The sequence below is a fragment of the Condylostylus longicornis genome, unplaced genomic scaffold (genome assembly GCF_029603195.1).
Source record: "Condylostylus longicornis isolate FDR11 unplaced genomic scaffold, ASM2960319v2 ptg000004l, whole genome shotgun sequence".
NCBI classification, from domain to species: domain Eukaryota; kingdom Metazoa; phylum Arthropoda; class Insecta; order Diptera; family Dolichopodidae; genus Condylostylus; species Condylostylus longicornis.
In genome coordinates this window covers 12,308,358-12,334,104 of record NW_026577973.1, presented here as the reverse complement: position 1 = coordinate 12,334,104, position 25,747 = coordinate 12,308,358, and the positions used below count along the sequence as shown (strand labels likewise).

The following is a 25,747-nucleotide window of genomic DNA, read 5'->3' as shown; positions in this document are numbered from 1 at the left end:
TTACTGCCTACTTTACGGCAAATATTTTAATTACAATATTTGTTGTCGAATTTGTAGCGGCAAATATTGTAACTTAAATATTTTTTTCCGTCGCTTTTGTGTATGTACATACATAGGTACATTATTTCCTATTTGTCATTACTTTAATTTGTAATTCAAAAATTTAAAATAGTGTTTGAAATATGTACATAGAAAGGTAATAAATTTTATTTTTTATTCTGTGTAAAATTTTGTAAATCTTATTTTAAGGTACATATAAGAAGAAAAAATAATGAGCAAGAGAAAAACTTTAACAGTAAAGCAAAAAATCGAGCTATTGGAAAAAGCTAAGAAAGGCCAAAAAAGAAAATTACTGGCAGCTGAATACGGATGTGATATTTCAACGATTTCGAAAATCATAGGCATGGAAAACAAATTAAAAAAATTAGATCTACAAAACAAAAATATTTTAAGAAAAAAAATAAGATCTGGAAAAAATGAAGAAATTGATAAGGCACTAATGCTGTGGTTCGAACAGATGAAAAATAAAAATGCATTTATAAGTGGGCCGCTTATTATGAAACAGGCTAAAAAGTTTGCAGTAAAATTAAATATAGACTTCGATCCAAATACAGGCTGGCTAAGCCGATGGAAAAAGCGGAACAATATAATATTCAAAAAAGGACACGGTGAAAAAAGTGCTGCAGACGTAGATTCTGCAAATTATTTTCTGTCGACGAGTATTGCTCAAATTTTAAATCAGTATGAAACTGAAAACATTTTTAACGCAGACGAAACAGCTTTGTTTTACAAAGCCATTCCTTCTGGAGGTACGTCCTTTAAAAAGGATTGTATTTATGGAGGTAAGAATCAAAAAAATCGTCTTACACTATTGTTTATTGTTAACATGAGTGGTTCAGAGAAATATTTATTTGTTATTGGGAAATCCAATAAGCCTCGGTGTCTACGAGGGAAAAAAATTCCTCTGCCGTATTATGCAAATAATAAAGCTTGGATGACAAGCAAGATATGGACATGTATATTAAAAGAACTAGACGACAACATGGAAAACCAAAAACGTAAAATTTGTTTGATTGTGGATAATGCAGCCTGCCATAAAATTATTGATAACGTGCAATTCAAAAATATTAAAATAATTTTTCTGCCAGCTAATACAACCAGTTTAATTCAGCCACTTGATGCTGGAATTATTAGATCTTTTAAAGCATATTACAGGCAGGATATATTGAGAAAGCAGCTAGCAGCTGTAGAAAAAAATCAATCATTGGAAGAATTTTAAAAATCAATAAATATTTTGAAAGCATTACACTGGATTAAAAAGGCATGGTGGTTGGTAAAACCAGCTGTCATAGCGAATTGTTTTAAAAAATGTGGTTTCCAACCAGATATTATAATAAAACAAGAGGTAGAGCAAAATATTGTTATCAATGTTCCTGTTGATGTAACCGAAACTGATTTTGAATTTTTTATTGATTTCGATAAAAATGAGCAATGTTTTGGAGAAATGAATGATGATGAAATTTTAAATGAAATTGCTCTAAGGGAGCAAAATGATAACTCAAAAGAGGAAGTAGAAAAAGAAAAACCAGTTCGTAATGTGACTAAAAAGGAAGACCTTGTCGCTTTGGATACAATACAACTCTATTTCGAGCAGCACGGTGAAAGTACAAATTTAATTGATGATGTAGAAAACAAACTTTTAGATCTTTTAATTGAAACAAAGCAAACCAAAATAATGGACTTTTTCAATTGAGAAACTTAATAAAATTATGTGTGATGTTATGTGATATGTACATGTAGACGTTAGATTTGATTCCAAAGAATTTTTTGAATATTGTTTTGTTTTAATATACGTACTACATATGTAAGTATGTATGTATATGAATTTTTGTTTTTGTTTTTCTTTGCGTAAAGCAAATGGGTTTTTTATTTATGTACATTATAATATAAGTATGTACTTAATTTAAAATTAAATTTAAAAAAAAAATAAAGTTTTGAGTTTTATTTATAAATTTTTTTTTCTACTGACGCTTATAGTCACACATTTTTATGAAATTTTTTGTGTGACTATAAGCGGACTCCACTGTACAAACTTTAAGGTATTTTTTGGATTTTTAACGAAGTTTGTTTATTTAAAGCTATTTACACAAATATAATTATTTGAGCACACAAATACGTCAAACTTGCAAATAAATTAACTTCATTTCATGACTCAATTTATTTCTTTATTTAATTTCTTTAATTAAATTTTATTTTATTGAGAACTGCACTCAAATTTTTAATAATATGCAATATATTATTTAAAATAAGTTGTTTTAAACAATTTTTCACTTTACAGAACTTTTTAAAATTTTTACAAAAAATTAAAAAAAAAATTAAATTAACTTTTTAAATTTTTTAAACTCGTATAAAATAACCCGTATAATAGAGTGTTATAAAGAGTAAATAGAAAATGGACAAATATAAGAAACAATAAAAAAAATGAAAATTTCTTTTTTTCTTAATGTTAATTATAAATTACAGATAACAGGCATGAATTGTTGGTAGGTATGAAACTTTTTACCCTCTATAGTATAATTATAACAATAAACATATTTTAAGGGATTAGAAGAAGAAGGAGTTAAGTAACATTTTCAATATTTTGAGAAAAACGCATTTTTATATTCTGATTTTAATACTTTCAAATTTTTGAGAATGTTACGGCAAAATTGGAATCCCTTCTTACACCAATAAAATTTAAAAAAAACAAACTATTGAATAATTAAAAAGCGTTAATTGAATTTTTGTTTCATTTTTAACAGAATTTTTATTTTATTTTTTTGTATTATTCTTTCAACTATTAAAAAAATAAAAAACAAAATTTAATTTAGAAAATAATAACAAAAAAAGTTTGTCATATTTGTTCATAATAAAAGTAACAAACTTATGTAATTTTATTTTAAATTAATTTAAAAAGATAAAAGTAATACAGGTTTTCAAATACTCTATATTCATTTATACTAGGTATTAAAATATTAAATATGTATAATATCAATACATAATATTTGTTAAATTACTAAATAATATCTACCTGGGCATGTGGGTACTGAAATTAATAAACAAAAACAAAAATATGAAATAATTTTCTGTTAATTCGTTAATATCATCAAATATCCCAATAGTATTGTTTCTGAATGAAAGTGAGATCATTTTATTTGAAAAAATTTATATTGTACGAGTATTTTAAGTGATCTTAACGCATTCATTTAATAAGCAAAATATTAAAATGTGTACTTAACTATTTTTTTTATTGTCTAAATACCGTAAAACTTGATATTTCGAAAAACGGACTTGTGTAAAAGATGCGTAATTTTTTAAAAAGACTAAAGCTGCCAAAAAACTATTTTTAAGAAAAATGTCACTTAACTCCTTATTTTTCTAACCCCTTAATTTATTTTTAACATATTTTATAACTTTTTAACTTTTAAAGAATATTTCATTTATGCTTTCAAATTAATGAATTTATAACTGAATTTGTAACTCATTCGTACATATCATGACTCTATATGAATGACTCTATACCATATACTGATGAATTTTTTTTGAACTTTATTAATTAAGCAACCCTATTACTCCTTCCTTATGTAACCATAACAACAAAATAACAACCATTTAAAGCTTTGCTTAAAAAGTTTCAAATTGTGTGTTGCAAAAGTAAAAAAGTTAGTGATTTTTTAATCAAAATAATTAAATTAAAAATTTGTAAATTAAAATTAAAAATAATAATAATAACAACTTGAAGTTAAAAATAAATAATATAAAAAATATAAGTGAATTTTGTGCTGTTAATAAAAAAACAGAAAAATTTTCAAAACGAATTGAGGAACATTTCAAGAAACAAAAAACATCTATAAAGTAAGTAATACTTTAAATTATACTAATTTAATTAAAATAAAGTAAAATTTAATTTTAAAAATATTAAATTTTAGAAATAAAAAAAAAAAAAATAATTTCTAATTACTCTCCATATTTAAATTTAATGATCTACAGGTAAATAATATAAAAAATATAAGTGAATTTTGTGCTGTTAATAAAAAAACAGAAAAATTTTCAAAACGAATTGAGGAACATTTCAAGAAACAAAAAACATCTATAAAGTAAGTAATACTTTAAATTATACTAATTTAATTAAAATAAAGTAAAATTTAATTTTAAAAATATTAAATTTTACAAATAAAAAAAAAAAAATAATTTCTAATTACTCTCCATATTTAAATTTAATGATCTACAGGTGTATACTCTAGGAAATGTATGAGTATAAAATTTATATTCACGCAATATTCCTTATTTATACAGATCATTGAGTAGATCATTATAGGATTAAATAGAGTAATTATAATACATATTATACATACTGATAACATCAATCATATAAATATACACATATTAATTATTGACTTCGACATACATACATACATGCCAATACATAATTCTTTCTTTCCTTTACCAAACTCAAATCGCACATTTGCAAAAACAATAACATAATATACACTCGAGTATACATACTCATTAATATATAAAGCTTCTCTGTAACAAAATAATACAGAAAATTATGCCGTTATTTTTCCCAATGTGCGATATTTTTATTTTTCTTTTCAACTTTTTATTAAAAAGAAACAACAATTTTCAAATTGTAAAAATTATTCAAAAATTTGTTAGCATATTAATACAGCTTTCCAAAAAAGCACATTTCACCTATCTTTATATAATCTCATCTAATTATGTACATTTATTTCTTTCAGAATGAGTAAACTCCAAGAAAGTGATGTAAGTATTTCTTACATTATAAATTTTAATTTATTTAACATTTATTTTTTTTAATTTATTTATTTTATTTTTAGAGTAAACAATTGACGACCAAAGGGAGTAATATAATTAAATTTAATGGGTATGAATACATACTCAAAAGGTATTATTTTTAATATTATTTGCGGTATTTAGATAATTAAAACTTAATTTTTTAGTAAAAATTTATATTATGATACCTACAAATGTAGAGTTAGCTGTAAACAAAAATGCTCTGCATGCATACATATATTTAAGACTGGGGAAATTAAAAAAACGGGTTGTGAAATAGTACACACGCACGAGAGGCCGGACATAGAAAACGGTGTGGTCGAATCAGCTATATTAAAAATGAAAGAAGCTATTTTACTTTCGACGACCACACCAAGATCTGTAAGTTATGTTAAATAACATACTAATACAAAAGTATTAAAAAAATTTTTTTTTCTTATTTCCAGGTAATTTCGGATGTGACATTTAAAATGTCCGTAGAATCTAAGTCCCTTCTGCCATCTGAAAAAAATTTGAAAGCGACTCTAAGGCGTCATTATAATAAATATTATAAGAAAAATACTTCCGACATACCTGAAGATCTCATGCAACATATGTTGTATGACTCAGGTATGTCGGAAGGAAATAGACTTATAATATTTTGTATTAGAGAAATGGCTGCCGCCTTAGAGTCAGCTGATATTTGGATGGCAGATGGGACTTTTGACATAGTATGTAGACCGTTTTACCAGTTGTATGTGCTGCACTTTGTGAAGCATGGTGCAGCACATGCTGCAATTTTTGCCCTACTATGTGGTAAAACTGAAAAAATTTACTTTAATACATTAGGAATTATAAAAAAAAAATTAAATTTAAGCAATAGAAAACGTACTATATTAATAGATTTCGAGAGCGCGGCAATTAAATCATTTCAAAATTTTTTCCCAGAAAGCCTAACACTGGGTTGCTTTTTCCATTTTAAACAGGCAAATATAAGGTGTCTTCAAAAATTAGGTTTGAAGACAAAATATGAAAATGACCCCGAATTTCGCAAGAACATTAAAATGTTCTTTGCATTATCAATGTTGCCTCTAAATGACGTCGAAAAGGGATATGAGGCAGTTTCTCAACTGTTTGCAGGGCAATTTGCCTGCAAAAGGTACGTAGAGTATTTCCACCGGACTTATATGTTTAATGGTCTTTTTCCTCCAAGTTTTTGGAATCACAGGCAATCAATATTGCAAGGAATTCCAAAGACTACAAATTTCATTGAAGGATGGCATAATGGATTAACATACTCGTTTGGTTTGCGAAAGCTGCCTTTTTTCCAATTTCTAGTGAACCTGCACAAAGAAATGGAGTATCAGCGAACAAAATTCCATAATCCATTACCACCTTCAAATAATAAGTACTCCATCTTGGCAAAGAAGCTAAGAAAATTGATCGAAATATATGATCCTGAAACTTCCAATACAACGTCTTTTCTTAAAGCTGTCTCCTACGTTGTCTAATTCATCCCTTTTCACAAAATTTCCATTGCCTGTAATTCGCTTAATTCCCATTTTCAGTTCAGCCTAGTAAACGGACCGGTGATCTCGAAATTTATTAATATAGTTCAACATATATAATTATTCATATATATAAGTATATAGAAAATATAATAACGTTTTAATAAATTGTATATAAATTATCAATTAATTTTTGTTTCTATAAATCTAATTTGTCTATTAATATGTATGTAATTGTAAATTAGTTAGCTATGTACATACTCATATGTTTGTAGTATATAATTTTTTTTGAAACTCTTCATTCATTAGTCATACTTTAAGTTTGTGTTATGAAATAAAACATTTTTTTAAATTAAAAATTTTTTTTTTAATTATTTTTTATATTTTTAAGAAATCTAAAAAATTTTATAAATAATTTATTTAAGAAAATAATTTTTTTTTAAATTTAAAATATTCTTTACACATGTAGTCCCTAAAAATAAAAAAAAAATTAAATTATTGTAATGTAAATATTTTATTATTCAAATTATATTATTCAAAAATTAATCACCTAATTTATTATTATTCAATTTCTGCAATTTGTTTCAAAATTGAACATATTAATTTTATTTGTTTTGCCTCAGGTATCTGCAAAACGAATTATATTGAATTAATTTTTTTTTTCTAAAATAATATTTACATTATAGTGTACTTACATCTTTCGCAATCATTGTCTCGACCATGTACTCTCCGAATTTTTTGATTCTTAATATTTTATCCTCTTTACTTCGTGAGCTTTCAATCGATATTGGCGCTAAGGAGTGGACTTGCCTCTTTTCATATTGTTGTGGGAGTTGTTCTGGCGTTTGTGGCACTGGAACAATCTGTGCCACTTTTGGTGAGGGAGTCTTACTTAAGTTTATTTTTCGTGGCATTTCAGGAGTATTTGGGTAATGGGGTCTTAAGCGGTATACAAATTTATAAAATTATTTAATTTGTTTTTAAAATATTCAAAAAAATTGAGAACTTACGAAAGAGTTGGAGAATTAAGAAGCACATTGGCAAATTCGCCCAAATCTTCTTCGATTGTGTCGTTAAATGTGGAGGCATCAACAACATTTAAATTAATATTATGTGCTGTTAGCAAATGTTTTTTGAGGCAACAGTTCCTGTTACCACTTTTTCTCCAGCATTTTTTCTTGTTTTCTCTTACGCACAGCAAGCAAAAATATATATCTTCCATGGGGTCACCTTTCTTTTGCCCCACATACTTCCACATTAAGGATCTTTTGTTTTTTTTTATGTATAAATCACAAAACTGAAAGTAAATGTTAAATAAATTAAAATTTATAATTTAAGAAATACTTACATCACTTTCTTGGAGTTTACTCATTCTGAAAGAATTTCTTTTCTTTTCTTTTTAATAAAAAGTTGAAAAGAAAAATAAAAATATCGCACATTGGGAAAAATAACGGCATAATTTTCTGTATTATTTTGTTACAGAGAAGCTTTATATATTAATGAGTATGTATACTCGAGTGTATATTATGTTATTGTTTTTGCAAATGTGCGATTTGAGTACTGAATTTTACTTAATTTGAGGTACATTTTCAAAACTATAATTTTCATTATTTAAATTTTACTTTCTTATGCTTTTGGTTTTTATAAAGAATATTGCTTTTTGTTCATTTATGCTGAAACTGATATTAGTAGTATTTCGCCCTAGTTTTAGAAACGCTTTTTTTAGTATTTGTACTCTTTTGGCTCTTATATCTATACCGTTTGCATATGCATATATTTGTACTGATTTGGTAAAAATTGTTTTGTCAGTATCAATATCTTTGAGAGCATAATGTAACATCAAGTTACACCAATACCAATGATGAAAATGCGTACCCTTGTTTTACACCGAATTCTATGCGGAAAGGGGATGTTAAGAACGAGCAGAACTTAAAAATAATAATATCAAAAAACCGTAAGAACTAACAAAAAAACCTACAACCAGGCAATGTAATAGTTAATATGGATAGTAAGATAAATAAAGACGAGAGAAAAAGACAAGAACAACATGAAACACAAATATTACTATAAATTTTAATTAGACAAAAGTCTAGATCTAAGAGTATCCTTCCTAATAGCAGGTGTAAAAAAGGACCGATACGAGCAATTACCAAGGAATTATAATTAACAGAACGCAACATTCTGGTGACCGTCTTATTCCCGCCATAATCAGTACAACTAAACAGACCTCATATTCCTTACGTTATCCCTAATAGCAACCAAACAAAGAAGGAGCCACATGTCCCCCGTACGAACTGATGGATAAGCACTATGCCAGCAAAAACCCTACGTGCCCTCAAGAACTGCAAATCGATCAACATCAACCTAGCCTCATACGACGGCAATTTAAAAGGATCTGGCCAGTCTTGTCTGAACAGATAAGACTTTAAGACTTCTGATGTTCTGAACAGATTCAGAACGAGAAACATCCACAACACGAAAGGGCACCCAAATCTGACAAGCATATTGAAGAATTGGTCTAACAAAGGACACATACAAATGGTCCGCAACACACGGATCAATAAACTCTCTTTGCCCACCTCATTACGAAACCCAGCTTCGAATTAGCCCTACCAAGGATCATATTCAAATGAGCACCAAAATCCAGCCTACAATGAAGCATAACCTCAAGATAACAAAAATTGCACCCCAATACCGCCCAGCTAAGTCAATAATCATGGCGGATAACAGAAGACTCTCTTCTCAGAGAAAAACTCATGACCCGACACATACTAATGTTAAGTTCAAAGCCAATAACCCGACACCATACCCAAAAACTATCCAAAGAAACCTGATAAAATCTGCAAAGACAAATAGGAGTAAGCCCCTATCGAGTTACGAAAAAAGAGAAAAACTCACGCCAGCCAACTTTCTCAGTATAACCTGAAAATCATGCTGGCCGGGGCGAATAAAAGGACTACAAAAAGAGTAGAAGTAATCAACCAAAATACTTTCAAAAAGCTTCGGAATAGCTAACATTTTAACAATAGGCCAATAATTACTAACCGAAGAACGTAAACCCTTCTTATGAACCGGAACAACGGTTAACGTTAAAAGGTTATAATTAAATAACCTTAAAAATTAACAAAATAAAACGATAAAAAACCCAACACTATAGGAAAAAAAAATTGTTGTTTTTATTAATATTACTAAATAAAAACTCGAAAAAATACGAAATAAGAGCAACCAAAAAAGGTCTACAACTTATCACTACGAAATTCAAAAAAAGACTTAAGAGAAATATTCGACGATAGTTTCTAAACTCTTTTTTATCTCCTTTCTTATACATGGGAAATATTAACTTGATATTCCAAAAATATCTTCATTCCTATATATTAAAATTATCAATTCACGCATTTTTTGAATACTTCATCACCGCCGTACTTGATCAACTCTTTTGTTTTTGAATCCTCGCCACTAGCTTTGTTGCTCTTTAGTTTATGGATTGCGTTTTTTGTCTCGTCAATACAAGGTTCCGCCACTCTGCTTTCAGCGCTATTTATGGATACCAAATTTTCGTTCAATTCATTTTCATAATCGGTCATTTAAACAAATCAGTGAAGTATTCCTCCAACCTATGCAAAATCCTCTCTTCCTCGATTATTATTTCATTGGAACTATCCTTACAAATGTTCAATCGAGTCCAAGGCTGTCGTTTTGATTCAATTCAATTTCATCGAAAATTTCAAATCGAAAGATCAGGGCTCGAAAACTGATATATCACTATATCTACGGAACGAATTGATGGAGTTTCTTGAAATTTTATTTTTGAGGTCTGGTTGTTAGCGAAACTAACTGGCGAGCATTTCACGGAATTCGGGTAGCACAAAACAAAACTCTACTATGAGCCAAATTTACATTTTTGTAGATAGGTTAACTATAAGCTTACTAATGTCCTAAAAATTGGAAAGAAGTATTTAACAGACATTTTTATAATATTCTGCAACACTTTCACTTAACTAGACAATACACTTTGCGGTCGGTTATGTGCTGATCACATCAGATTTTTGTGATATTTTTTAATTTGTATTTACTTATTTTTTTGTTTATAATTTTTGTTGGAAGTTTTTGTTTTTCTTTTTTTTGTTTTTTACATTTTTATGTTAATAAATTGTTTTTATGTGAAGCAAACAAATTGGTTCCACGTTTTTGAAAATCGCTCTTATTTTTTAATTGTAGGGCTCTCCATCGAAAAAATCAAATGACAGCACTGATCGGGGCTGGTATGGAGTAGTTTGGTTTTTAATGCTTCGTATAGTTTTTATAGTTTGTCAATATTTAAATGAGGTGATAAATATTTCCTATTCGCATTAGAATTTCTACTATACAGTGGGATTGATATGAAGAAATTTTCTTGATAAAATCGATAACTTTTTCTATTTTTCCATTAGATTTTTTATTTTTTGGTGGATGTTTTCCTCTTTTATTAACAGGTACTACAGTTCCTCCGTCAATTTGCTTATGGCACACGCAATTCTTCCGTCACTTACTTCTAAATTAAGCTTGAAAAATTTCTGGATTACCTTAACATCAGTTCCATTCTTTTAAAAATAATTTCTAGTAAACTTTCTTATTATTTATTATAATTAGAATATTATATTAGAATTTCTATTATTTGATCTGATGTTTCTTATTCAGTCTGGATAAGAAACATATCTTTCTTTTTCTTTCCCTTGTTTTCTCTTGCTGTACATTTTTCCTATCAGTTGACAAGGATACAGAGCTTCCTAAATCATACTAATTCTAGTAAAAAAGTTTTTATTATAACCTTTGGACAAATTTACCATTAGTTCTAACTACTAATGATGGAAGAGACTGATAGTGATATTGAAATAAGGAAATTTCCGATTGTACATATCAATAAAGTCCAGATTCCAAAAAAGTATCTTAATTAAAAATTGTTGGAATTGTAGAGATTTCCAAATTTTAAAAAATGCATTAAAAAAAACAAAAACAAACCTAAAGAGCTCATTTTTAACACTTTTCACTCAAAATATTGCGCACTTTGAAATTAAACTCTATGCTAAATTTTTTACTTTGAAACTACAATAATTATGTTTAAATTATTGAAGCGGACTACCCGACTGAAAGAAAGACATTAAATATACAATTTTTAATAAATTTTTTAATTGTTGATAGCCTCGTTAATATTTTAAATTTCACTTACTTCTTCTGGGTATTAAAATTTGTTGATCAGGTTAAAATTATTTAAAAATGTTAACATGTAGTAATAAAGTTGGGCCAAAAAAATGGTTTGTAATGCAGCACTTTTCAAATCAACAAGTGAAAATTCTTCTTTTAAGCACAATCTAGTTATGTAATGCATTATTAAAATCGAATTTCAAAACCACAATATTAAACATTAAAATGAAACCCTAAGAAATTAATTACATAGTCATTGTCTAATTTTAAGAGTGTGGAAGTTTTCTAAACATATAAATAGACGGACGGACAGAGTCAAACTAATAAGCACCTTTTCTAAAAATTTTTTTGTGAAAGTGCTTTAAAGTTTATATATCCTCTTCACTCACTGCCATTTTGTTCTTAATTTAATACCAATCATGTGATTTGTGAAATACAATTTTATTATTAGAACTAATTTACATATGCTTTTTTCCAAATGAAAAAGTAAATATAATTTTCAATTCCTGATTAGTCAATGTTTTTTGTTTTGTTAGTTTAAAAATTAACAATTCAATCATAGTAATTATTGATTTATTCGCCTCTTTTTTCAGGTTATCTCAGGATCTTTTAGGAGCAAAAGATAATATGATTTCTTTCTTATAATAATTATTGACCAGTTCGATTTAAATTCTTTGAAAGGGTTTATAAATAAAGTCTTCTACTTTAAATAAATACATAATCAACATAATGTACATATTCATTTATGCTTAATTACGTATACTATATAGTGTTATAGTGCTAAGCTATGTATTCATGTACCTGTATAACCAAATGTATAACCAAATGAATATTTATTTTGGCTTTTATAGTTTACAGAAAAATTTTAAAATCGTGTCAAGTACTAATATTAAGATAATTATTATTAGTCACTTAATTTCAATGAAATGATAAACTTCTTAATCTAAACATATTTTCAAATATAATATATAGACATAAGATTTTCATTAAACTACAAGAATAAATATTATGTGCACTTATATCTATACAAGCACTACAGTTATTTGTTTAAGTGAACGCTATTCTAATTCATCAACATTGATAAACTTACAATTGCAGTTTATTTATATTTATACATAAAGGGTTTAAACATAAATATGAGTATACTTCTATATAGTATGGTCTATTCTATAGTTTTAATTAGATTAATAGATAAATTTATTTGTGTGGTTTATCAAGCAGCACGCTGAATATTATTTTAATTTATAAATCAAAGAAAGACATAGGTTCTGGCTATATTATACAAAACGAATTTGATTTTGGAATATGTAGTAAAGTTTTTATGAATATTTGTTGTATTTGTGTTTTATTTAACTATCACAGGATAATATTTATTTAAATTTTATTCAAATAAGTTAAATACTATACAATAAACACTATTTAGAACTTAACTACTATATATTTAGGTGAAATAACACTTACTTTCCATTAAAAACGCGAACCACTAAAATTGTGCTCTAACAGAATCCATTTCAAGGTGGGTTTTTCACCCAAAAATTTTGAGCACACCGAGACGATATTTCACTTCACCATATTTACAAACTCTTAATTTTTACTTCTTAGGACTTCTTATTTTAAGGCCGGAACCCCAGTCAAATCGCTTTTTAGGGGGAGTCCACACACAAAATTTGTAGATTATGCCGATACCTTTTCAACAAGCCTTTTCCCATCTAGGTGAATCACTTGAGAGCTGAGTTATTATAGCTTAAAAATATCTTCAAAACCCAATTATATCTAGTTTCCGGACAAACAAATAAGAAACGAAGTTAATAACATGTAATATTTTTAGCAAATTATGTACGATTTCTTTAAACAAGTCATCCAATACTACAATTGGATTTTTAGCAAAAATAAATAAATTCAATTAAACCTATATTAAAATTTTACACATCAAATTTAAGCCGCTGGTTATGACAACATTCTAACAAACATAATTTGTCACAGAATTTGTACTATTCTTTCAAATAATATGATTTTTTTCTAATAGGTAAGTGCATTTCAATAATTTTTAATATTGATAAAAATAATTTCAGCATGATATATTTTTTACACTTAATTAAGCTAAAATATGCAAAAATCCTAAAATTTATTTTGAATACAGTTGACCAAATCATTTATTGATGCATAAAAATTGTATTTTTTTTTATAAAAATTAAACTTAGTCTATTCAAAAATAATAAATTTTTTAGTTACCGTAATAATTCAAATTTATAATACATATGTACATACGAGTATAATATTATGGTAATTTTATATTATTTTATAATTTTTAAAAAATTTTTAAAAGTTTATTTTAAGTTTTGGGAAAAAAAATTGTTTTGCTTTTGAATACTAAATGTTAGAAAAATAAAATACCTACCTAGTTATAGCTAAAATATAACATAAAACAATAAACTTACTTATGAAGTGTACAAACAAAATATTTTCAATAGAATTTCTAATTGAATGTGATTATATAAAAAGAAAAAACAAAAATTGATGTGGCCAGCATATAACTGCCCGAAAAGTAAATTTTGTAGTTTATTGAAAGTATTTTCACAAAATTATGAAAATTTTCTGGAAACACTTATTTAGAATTGTATTAAAAGCATTGGTAATCTCTTGGTTAAAAATACAAATTTGGTTCTAAGTCCACTTTTCAAGATCGTATTTTCCTGGAAATATACGTCAACTAGCTTAGTTGACAAAGAGAACTTGAATATTAAGTTTAAATAAATTCCGTTAATTAGTTTTTTAAATATAATATCGTTCCCTTACGAAAATTCGGATTTCGGCCCTTATATTCCGAATTAGTTTATTTGTTCATTATTTTAATAACAAACTTAACAAAAAATTTTAAGAAAATCTATTGGGCTTTCGTTTGCAATTTGACATGTTGAAATTTAATGCGATCACATAACCTCCCATTATTATTATATGTAATGCGGTTGGTAAATAAAATGGGCGTTTTAAAACTAAAATAAATGAAGCTTTTCAATATCTCTTAATGAATAATCAAGTAAAGATGAAAAATTTGTAGGAGTTTTCATAATTGACCATTATTTTAAAGTAGTAGTTTAGGGAACAGTTTTGTAGTACTTTATTTAAACTAAAAATAACTTGCAAATAACAAAATTTATTCTCTTACATAATTATGATCGAAAATATTGTAATTTATTTCCTTATTAATTTTTTTAATAACCGAACTAAGACCAATGTTTTACAATTATTGTTACTTGGCATTTTTGTAGTTATAAAGTTTCAAAAAACTACTATCAATTAAAAGGTTATAATTTTTTAAGCGCTAGAGGTAAGTTTCCACTTCTTCAGGCTGAAGCACACAAAATTAGAACTTGAATCGCGAAAACTCATAAATTGAATTTTGTTTCAATAAAATTATTTTGTCTTATAAATGTTCAAAGTCTTCAGAAGCGTTTCTTCGGTAAATCCATTATAAATTGCATAGAATTGTTTCTATATGATAAGCGACAAACCTCCAATAATTTATTATAATTATTTCTTGGAGAGTTATAAAAATTTTATATAATTCAATTCAATTACATTTTCTTTATCACACAGTTTTATTCAAAACGTAGGTACTATTTAAATTTTACTCTAAAGGATTCCATTGACAACAGTATTCTACGAAGTATTTAAACAAATATTTAAAAAAATATAAGAAAGAATGAGAAAAAATAGAATTGACCTTGTCAACTCTGTGAAACCCGTACGAATTGTCCTATGTGCGAATAAACATGCCATAACTGACTACGGGACAGACTATGACTTTAAATTGCAATATTACCATTTTAATTTATGCAAAATTTCAGTACAGTGTTTTTTCAAAATACTGTGTGACTACTATTGAAGTTGTATAGCAGCTACCAGAAAGGGCCAAGAAATTTTAACGAATTCTATCAAACACATCGACTTTATTAATATATTTGTATATGTGAAATTTCAATACCATAGCTTTTATAGTTTTCTCAGATATAGCCAAATAAATTTTACGGCAGCTACTCCAACCGGTACCTCGATCATGTCCAATTTAAATAGTGTTCTGGAGCTTACTACAATAAATCATTTGCAAAAATTTGGTTAACTTAGCTTAATTAGATTTTGACTGGACGGACGGACGATGCTGATCAAAAACATACTCTATAGTGAATCTATATCTCACTACTTATCTCAGACCATTATTTTTTAGCGTTACAAACGGTAAGGCAAATTTAGTATACCCTTCGAACATACGTTCGTACGGGTATAATAATAGACAAAATAAAATAATTGTGTACACATATATTATAATGTTCGTATACATACATAATGTACTTGAATTCAAATCAGAATTTTATTTCCAAAAATCAAAGAATCATGAATCTTTACTTTGCTTTTACTTGAAATGAAATGTGCGGTAGCTCTTCACACAATTTATTCAACAGCAATATAACATTGATTGAAAGTACATACATATTTGTATTCGTAATAAATTAGTACATGTTTTCTTTTATATACAAGAACGCGGTAGACGGCAATAAAAATTATTATATACATACGAAGTAGAATTTTTATTATATATGTATGTACATCGATACATTTGTGTATTTATATATACAAATATATTATTCTTGAAATTTAAATTTATATTATAAATGTTATACATTACCTATACTTGTACATAATAAATATACTTACATAATATGTGAATACTTATATGATGTTTATGTATGCATGTATCTACAAAATATAAGGAAAAATAAATAATTGAAAAAGGAAAAAACATAATTGAAAATTTGTTATTCCCTTTTATTTTTTTTTGTTTCCCTTGTTTTCCTCTCTATAGAATCTAAACTCTCTACATTGAACTTTCAACAAATTTTTCTTGTCTATTTCAGTTTTTTTACTCATTTATTTGTTTTTTTTTATTTTCTACTATTATTATTGTTTTTATTTTTTTTTATTTTTTATTCTCTTGTTTTGTATCGCTCATTTTATGAAAATTTATAGAATGATGGTATTAAATTATCCAAGAGAGATTATAACGATCAAGAGTACATTTTGTATATTTTTGTATTACGAGCAGAGTTGCCAGAAATACAAAATATAAAATTACTTAAAAAAAATTTAAATAACCAATTATCTAGAATCTAAATTTTCATATTTTTATTATGAGATTACTTACAGACTTAATTAATACAGCCTTTCTGTTAGCAAAATTTGCTTTTGAAAAAGTTTTCAATTTCTAATATTGAAAGTTTTAGATTTTCTATGATTAATCGTAAATTTTTAAATTTTTGAATATTAATTCGTGTTTGAAAAATGAAAATAAATAAGCTTAATATAGGTCACTTTTTCTGTGATTTAAGTTACATGTTATCTATTATGTATTGCAAAATTTAAATTGCCCCAAATTGTCTATAATAAAAATTACTAAGGATTTTATTCAATAACTTCGAAAATGCTACAATTTTATGTAAATTACCTCTGGTATGGCAACCCTGATTATGACTATATAAATTTATAGATTTTCATAAAGCACCGTGAGATACTTATACACCCATTTTTAATATTATAGTAAATAATATAGAAAAAAGAATACTTTAAGAACAGCAATGGAATGAGATTGTCTAAAAATGAAAAATAGATGTATATTTAGTTTAAGAAATGTATGAGAACGTTTAAGAAAGAGAAGGAATTCTTTAAGAGTTTTAATATTTCTTTTATACAAGAATATAAAAATTATTATGGTGAAAATATTCAAAGAATTCTATACCATCTATGCGATTGAAAAGAGAAAGTATACACAGTATATTGAACAGAAAAATTTATTCTTCTTATTATCTACATATTGTATATATATATATAATTTACGTTTTATGTATAATGCACCTATTGTTTATACATAATAAATTTATAAATTTTTTTTTACTAATTTATTGGTTTGGGTCGATTTATAAGAGAGGGTATCCATGTATATCATTATTATAGTAAATTTTACATTCTTTTTTTTTATAGAATTTCAGAAGTACCTATACATAGTATTGTATAAAAAATTTTCTATTTAAAGTAATTATCTTACCATCTTTCTTTTCAAAATAACTTCATTTTATTTATACCATCGTATTTTATCTATGGCACTTATAAGAAAAATCTGATGAATATTTCTAAAAGAATAAAAAACATAATAAATAAAATTTTCATAAATTACAAAATTTTCTTTTTTGAATAGACTTTCATGAAAATTATGTTAAAGGTCAAAGTTCTTTCCTATTTATAAATAATAATATCTTGCCTTTCATAAACAAAAATTATGAGGATTTTTAATTATTGTTTTTAAGCATATATACGTAAATTTACGGAAATTCAAATCAATAAATCAATGTATAGACTAGTTAACATTTTTGGGATTAGAATTTTAATAGTGTGTTCTTCCTTTCCTGGCTGCCATTGCCTATATGCATATTTTTTATTTTGTTAGAGCGCAAATGGTTTACGTCATTACCAAGTTTATGCAAAGGCAGGTCTGCCTACAGAATAATATTATTAAATAAGCACTGAGCGGTAAATGCACATTTTTAGTCACTACTATGTTAAATGCATTTTTACATTTGACACAACTGAATTTCACATTTTACTTTTTTGTAGAAAACATTGAATTTTTTTCTAATACCGTTACGGTTTTATGGACGAAGTATGTATTTGGGTCCATAAAACCGTAACGTAAAAAAGCATTATTTGAGTATATAGAAAAGTTTAAAAGCTGGTTATAATTGGACGTTTTTTGTAGTTTGTATATAAGCACGAGTATGAAAAAAGATTGAGGATTCTTATAATTGAAATTTAGGTAGTATCTTATTTTACAAGACACACACACATATTTTTTGAAGCACTTCTTATTTAAGCGGAGGTTTGTACAATCGGCAACGAAAGTTCTACTTTAACATTTTTATTTGTAAGCCGAAGTGTTAAACAGTACGCAAAAATTTATAAGCAATAGAATTGGTAACCAGCTGAAGAGCTTGAAAGGGGTGTGTAAAAAAATAATCGATTTTTTCGATTCGATATCCTCACACTGTTGATACACAAACTTGTATAAAAAGGCAATATCAACTCGACTTCGCAAGCTACTGAACGTTGAGAATTGTATTTTTCTTTGAAACAGTATGTTGATTAATGTTCTGAAAACTATGCAAACAAGTGCATCCAGAATTAAGTAGTATAGCTAAAGAGTATTTGGAGAAAATTGATAAGTTTGTGCCATCTGAAAAATTATTTTCAAAAGCGGGTTCTATAATGGAAGATGAAGAAGTAGACTGTTATCGGAACATTTGAAGTTTTTATTATTTTTGAACTGTTTGAGTTTGAGCGAGGAGTATATGAGTTTGAAAACTTTGAATATCATTTGAATTTGTTTTTACTTTATTTTGTTTTGGTTTTCGATTTTATTTTTGAAGAAAATTAATTTATTTTAATTAACTTATTTATGTTATCAATATGAACTATTTTCTTCACTATTACAAAGTAAAACACTTATTTTCTGTTCAGTCCTAATGTGAAAGTTTTATTTTTCAAAAAGAATAAAGGTAGATAAATCATTAGAACTGAACAATAGGTATGTTTTCTGCCTAATATGTAGATTTGTTAATTATTCTGTGATTTTTAACTAATAAGAATAATTATCACCGAATATCCAACAGGTTCAAGGTTTCAAAGTATACTGCATATAAAATTGTAAAACAAATCTGTAGAATATTAACATTCCTGAGTAAAAAATATATGTGTTGCCCGATATGAATAAACTAGAAGATATCGTTAAAGAATACAATAATAAGCAAATATTACCAAATGTTACTGGAACGGTTGATGGCAAGCACATAAAAATTAATGCATCAAAAAATTATCCAGCACCACCCAATGATAAAACAAAAGTTTCCACTAAGCTCTAAGCCGTATAAACTTATGCTAACGTCATATTCTTAGATGAATCAAAATTTAATTTGATGGGGCCGGATGAAGCACTAAAAGTTAGGCGTAAAATGGTTAACAATAAAACGCAAACTCTGTACAGTATTGACATACAATTTTTCTTAGTGTTACAAACGCAGTGATAAATTTATAATACACTCCAAACATATGAATGGTGCAAAAGACATTTGTGGCATTATTTTCGCATGGAAAATTTTAAACCCTTCGCAAAATAATGTACGTGCATATGCAAAATGAAAACATTTCAAGAATGTTGGATTTGGAATTTTTACAAGAACTTTCTTTCGAAAATTTCCTTCAAAAATAAAATAGTATTTTTTGCAAATAAGGAAACATGAATTTTGTATGCACTTAAATTTGCTAGAATATTTCATTGCTGCAAAATGGAATTTTTGAAAACATCAAAAGCGCAAAAGGATATACGTATAGATTATATGTAAATACGTAATGATAAAATAATAAAATTTTATAAATCATTACAATGGCGCCACAAGTGTGAATTATTTACACATAATGAGAAGACACTTTCCTAATTTTGTTATTACTTTGTTATTTTTACGATTTTTCTCTAGCAATAAGAAGATATTAACCCTCTTTTAATGTAAATGTTATTAAACTTTTATTGAAGAGAATTTTTTTCGTTTATATTTATATTGGGTGATGCGACATCGATTGCCAATATATATCTTGTTAAAATCTGTAAATAAAAAAATTACCGTAAAATTGAAATGAAATTACGAGCTTATTGATTGATTCGATATGTAATAATTATTGAACCGAAGGGCATTTGCTTTTGCTCAGCACGAAGTTCAATAAAATAAATTAACATTCTGTTTTTAGGTTTCAGAAGAGTGAGGGAAAATAGCGATAATATTGTTTTGTTTTTCTTTTATCGTATTTGTTTTGGGATTTATGACACCTCATATTACATACGTATAAATGTATATACATATACATATGTGTATATTATGAATTTGGAACTTTTATACTCGTCTCCTAAATTGTTATAATATCATTGTGTGTACAAAAAATTTAACGTAAAAATTTAATATGCATTATTCTTTAGGTCGTAAACCAAAAGATATTTTTCATTATGTATGTATGTGTGAGTATATTAATTTGTATATGATTTGTACGAATGAATGTTCTAAGGGTATTATAATTTTACCACTTCGCTTGTAATCCTAAGAAATAGACTAAGATATGGACATAAGTTATGTCTGTAGTTTGTCCGATATACATGATAACATGGATTATTTTACCATGTAAAAATATATGCGAAACAATACTACGAAGTTGTATCAAGACCTGTACTGAGATGGAAGAACAATAATTACATTATTACGAAATTCCATGTAACTACTTTTATTTCTATAATCGGTAGTAGATTAATTTCAATTAATTTTTGAAAAATTAAAGTTAAAATATAACAACATATGGTTCAATATTGTGTTCCCATAGAGGGAAATTGGTTGTCTAAGGCATGGTTAAACTATGCTCCGATATATTTCTGCATTAACAAAAAAAAAGAAATTTGAATTTACGCACTTTCTGTGTATTTTTGTGATTAATATATTTTTCCTTTCATTGAAACAAAATTGCACTACAATTGCTTTGCAACAAAAACTTGAAATTTATTTGAATTGTGTTAAAATGTTTATAATGAATATGTGTGTATCATATTTTGAAGCTCTTACAGTTTCAGAGAAATCAGATACCGAAAATCGAAACTCTATTAATTTAGAAATGTTATAAAGCTTGAAACACTAAGGGAAGAAAAAATGAAATGGATTAGTTACTGTAGTCTAGAATCGGCCCTTTTTGTGTATTTGCGAAATTTGGAAAATGACACAAAGAAAAAGTAAACAACGAGCATATTTGTTTTCTAAATTTTACTGGAAATGGTCTTAAAGGTGCTATTGGAAAGTGAAAGACTCCTATATACACTATTGAAAATGTTTAAGTAGCATACATGAAACTTGGATTCACTTTTACAAAAAGTACATATGCGTTACTGTTACACAGGGGCCCAAAACCGTACTGTCACCTCCTAGTGGTGGGCCCCGGTAATGGCGGAGGATAAAGGGGTGATTGAAACGATCAAAGTTACGTTCGTGTCGTGGTCATGTCTCGCGGCGAGCCTCTTGCTTTGTGAGTTTCAGCCCTATATCTATACGTCAGCTGACGACAGGCGTCCCAAGTCAAGGTGGAACAGCATATGCCGATGACTGCGTGGCTAAGGGGGAGCTTAGTCGTTAGTATGCGGACTCTGGATACCAGGCGCCCTCCAGTTTAAATAAGCCTTCCCATGGTATGCCGGGCTCTGCCATGGGTGACTTTACTTTCCCGCGCTACTCGTGGGACAGAAATGGAAAACAACAACAACAACAACAAGACAAATAACAACAGTGACAACAACAACAACGACACTAAGGACAACATACCACTTAGTGCTCAAGGGTCTTCGGAACCAGAGCTTCTCTCAACTGACGCAGAGGAGGAACTCCTTCTCACGCCAGTGGAGGAAAAGGCGTCGCCTCCGATGGAGACGGATAATCAGGATCCTCTTGGACCTATTATCCAAAAAACTGAGGAGGACCTGAAAAGGTTGGACATCAGGGGAAAAAAACAATATTTCTCTGGTGCATCCAAGCGGCGTATCGCGGCTTATATCAGGGATGGCATGTCCCCAGAGGAAGCTCGCAGATACGAGAAGGAAAGGCTGGAAAAGCTGAAGGCCTGCGGATCGGTTGTTGTGGCCGACCATCCCCAAAAGAGGGAAAGGTCGGAAAGCAACACCCCTGATGCAGGGCCCTCAAAGAAGAGGTCGATGAAGGGCAATGTTGAGGAAAAGGTCCCTGGGAACATTCCTCAACAAAACCCGAAAATGACTTCTTATCGGGATGCAGTAGCACAGGTCAAGGTGGCCATCACTCATAGACTGCATCCAGAGGAAAGGCTATCCGAAGTCCAGATGGGGAAAATCAAAGTAGCCATCATGGATGAAATGGATAGGGTTGTGGACTCTCATCCACAATTCACTGCAGCGTTGCAAAGGGACGGATGGATATCCGTAACATGCAACAATCAAGACACCAGGGAGTGGATAACCAGTGTCTGCAGGAAGATAAAGCCTTGGGACGGTTGCGATGTCGTGGTACTGGATGGCGACAGCATGCCCAAACAGCATGTCTGCGTCACCTACGTACCAAAGGACGAGACAACCGTCAGTCTCTCCAGGGACAAATTTCTAAGTAGGATAGGGAAGCAAAATCCCAGCCTCAAGATAAGTTCCTGGAGGGTGCTGAGGATGGATAAGGAAAAGGACGGGGGCTGCTCCATCACCTTTTCCGTGGATGATTCCGGATTGGAAGATCTACGGAAAGCGGAGTTCCGACTTTTCCTGAATTTCTTCCGTGTTACCGTTCGGGTTAAAGGAAGAAAATCCTCTCAAGGTGCTGGCGGCAGGGCAGGACAAAATAAAAAACCAGTGCCCACCGCGACAACGACAACGACGAGCACTTCAGGCCAAACAAAAGAGCCAAAACTCATTGGAAAGTCTGAAGTCGCTCCGAAAATGGCGGCAAGGGAAACGGAAGGACCATCGACCAGCACGCCAAATACAAGCGTCCCGGGGGAACCAAAAGGGCTCAAGCCCATTGGGAAGCCCGGAAATGCTTCGGTATTTGCTGTTGGAGGGGCTAGCGTGGCACCTGGGGCGGCAAAAGAGGCTGTGGCAGGGCAGGCGCCCACCAAGATGTGTAAAAAGGCGAAAATGGGAGGTAAGGCTCATGTAAAGCCTTTGTCTAAAGGGCCAAAGCCCATAGACAAGAGCCTGAGGAAATAATATGGCTGTGAGGTGCATCCAAATAAATCTACAGCATGCTAGGGCATCTACTGATGTTCTGGCTCATAGATTTATGAAGGATCACCTCGATATCGCCCTTATCCAAGAGCCTTACATAGTGAAGGATCAGGTTAAGGGCCTAACAGGTGAGCTATTGTATGGTAATACAACTGGGGGCAGGCCTAGGGCTTGCATCTTATTTAGTAAAAAGCTAACGTATTTTCCCATTCCAGATTACTGTTCTAAGGATCAGGTAGCTGCGTTGGTGAAGGTGAAGTCCTGCGGGGGCTGGACAGAGTTCATTGTGTGCTCATCCTACCTCCCGGGGGACTGTGCCCACCCGGACGAGCAACTGAAGGATCTAGTGGACTTTTGTGGAAGGAGGAACTTCCAACTTATAATAGGAAGTGATGCCAATGCCCACCACACCGTCTGGGGAAGCAGCAATATAAACAAAAGAGGTGAGTGCCTACTTGAATTTATATATAGCAATAAATTAATGATTATGAATGAAGGCAATAGGCCGACATTCATAAATGCAATTAGGGAAGAGGTCCTTGACATCACCCTTTGCACTGAATTTATCGGCAGTAGGGTTGGTGGATGGCATGTCTCAAATGAGACATCCATGTCCGATCATAGGCAGATTAGGTTTGATATCATGGTCTCCGGGGGCCTGGCAGAAGAAATATATCGGGTGCCCCAATCCACAGATTGGAGTCAATTCGAAACGCTCCTCATGGATGGGATTAGATCCGTTCCTGCTTCTGTCAGAACGGTGATGGATATCGAACTGGCCAGCGAGGCCCTGACGGCGGCTATTACTAATGCCTATCACGGGAGCTGCCGTGCTAAGCCGAGGCGGAGCAATAGGAAGTGCCCGTGGTGGAATGAGGAGCTTTCAAGGCTTAGACTAAAGACCAGGAAGCTATTCAATAGGGCCAAAGCGTCAGGTTCGTGGGAAGAGTATAAGGACTCACTCACAAAATACAATAAAGAAATTAGGAAAGCGAAGAGAATCTCGTGGAGGGCGTTCTGCAAGGGCATTGATGAACTCCCCAGCAGTGCGCGTCTTCACAGGGTGCTTTCCAAAAAGTATGCTAGTAGGTTGGGCCTAATGGAACGTCCTGATGGCTCCATGACTGAGAACGGAAGGCAGACGTTGGAGCTTATGGCGTCAACGCACTTTCCTGACTCGGAGATTCTTCGGAATCACTCAAATGCAGTCATCGAACCGGGGGCACCCTGGCCCAGGAGGGATGACTGGCAACGATACCGTCTAGTCTTCACGATGGGCAGGATTAGATGGGCTGTTTTCTCTTTCAGGCCCTTCAAATCTCCAGGTGATGACGGGATATATCCTGCATTTTTGCAGAGGGGTTTCCAACATATCGCTAGAGCACTGTTGGGAATTTTTCGCGCCAGCTATGCGTGGGGTTACATCCCTCAGGCATGGAGGGTGGCTAAAGTGACGTATATTCCGAAGGTGGGTAAGCGACCAAGCAACCACCCAAGGTCTTTCCGTCCAATCAGCCTTACTTCTTTTCTATTGAAAGCAATGGAAAAAGTGATTGATAGGTTTATACGGGACGGTGCACTGGGAAGCAATCCCTTGCATGAATCTCAATACGCCTATCAGTCGGGAAGGTCTACTGTACTCGCTCTGCAGAGTCTGGTGGGGGTCCTTGAAAACTCACTGGAAGTGCGGGAGGTAGCAGTTGGCTGCTTCCTTGATATAGAGGGAGCTTTTGACAACACCCCATATCATGTCATCTGTGAGTCGTTGCACAAACGAGGGATTGATGCGACGACTAGCAGATGGGTCAATCGGATGCTACAGGATAGGATTATTAAGTCCACCATAGCTGACGATATACTCTTCATCTCCGCTGCAAAAGGATGTCCGCAGGGCGGGGTTCTTTCGCCCCTCCTGTGGTCCATTGTAGTGGATGATCTAATAGCTGCTCTCAGGGGCTCCGGGGCGCGTGTCTGGGGATACGCTGACGATGTGGCCTTCGTCGTGCGGGGAAAATTTGAGAGCACTATTTCTGATCTTCTACAGCAAAATTTACGTGTTGTGGAAAGGTGGTGCAAAGGCGTTAAGTTAAATATAAATCCAAGCAAAAGCACTTTGGTCGCCTTCACCAGACGCAGAAGCAGGGACAGATTAACGAGCCCAATTCTGTTTGGTGAACGTATTAATTACTCGAGGGAGGTGAAGTATCTGGGGGTAACCCTGGATGATCGTCTCTCTTGGAATACCCATATCGATAGAGTTATCGGGAGAGCTACGGCGGCCTTGTGGACGTGTAGGAGCTTCATCGGGGGGACCTGGGGAATTAGTCCCAGAATAGCACTGTGGCTATATACGGCCCTTGCTAGGCCCATCGTC

At 30.4% G+C, this 25,747-nt stretch overlaps 2 protein-coding genes across 2 annotated transcripts; one reads left to right on the top strand and one right to left on the bottom strand.

The window, feature by feature from the left end:
• The first annotated feature begins 556 nt into the window (after positions 1–556).
• On the top strand, positions 557–1,753 carry LOC129613332 (uncharacterized). The gene is made up of 2 exons (XM_055527344.1): positions 557–842; positions 1,302–1,753. The coding sequence occupies exons 1-2, from the start codon at positions 557–559 to the stop codon at positions 1,751–1,753; spliced, it is 738 nt and encodes a 245-aa protein (XP_055383319.1).
• Positions 1,754–6,676: 4,923 nt separating this feature from the next.
• Positions 6,677–9,907, bottom strand: LOC129613270 (uncharacterized). Its single transcript, XM_055527264.1, has 5 exons — positions 9,731–9,907; positions 7,334–7,620; positions 7,019–7,262; positions 6,874–6,950; positions 6,677–6,795 (listed from the first exon to the last, which is right to left on the bottom strand). Exons 1-4 carry the CDS (start codon positions 9,905–9,907, stop codon positions 6,885–6,887), a joined length of 774 nt encoding a protein of 257 aa, XP_055383239.1. The 3' UTR covers positions 6,677–6,795; positions 6,874–6,884.
• Positions 9,908–25,747: the final 15,840 nt, after the last annotated feature.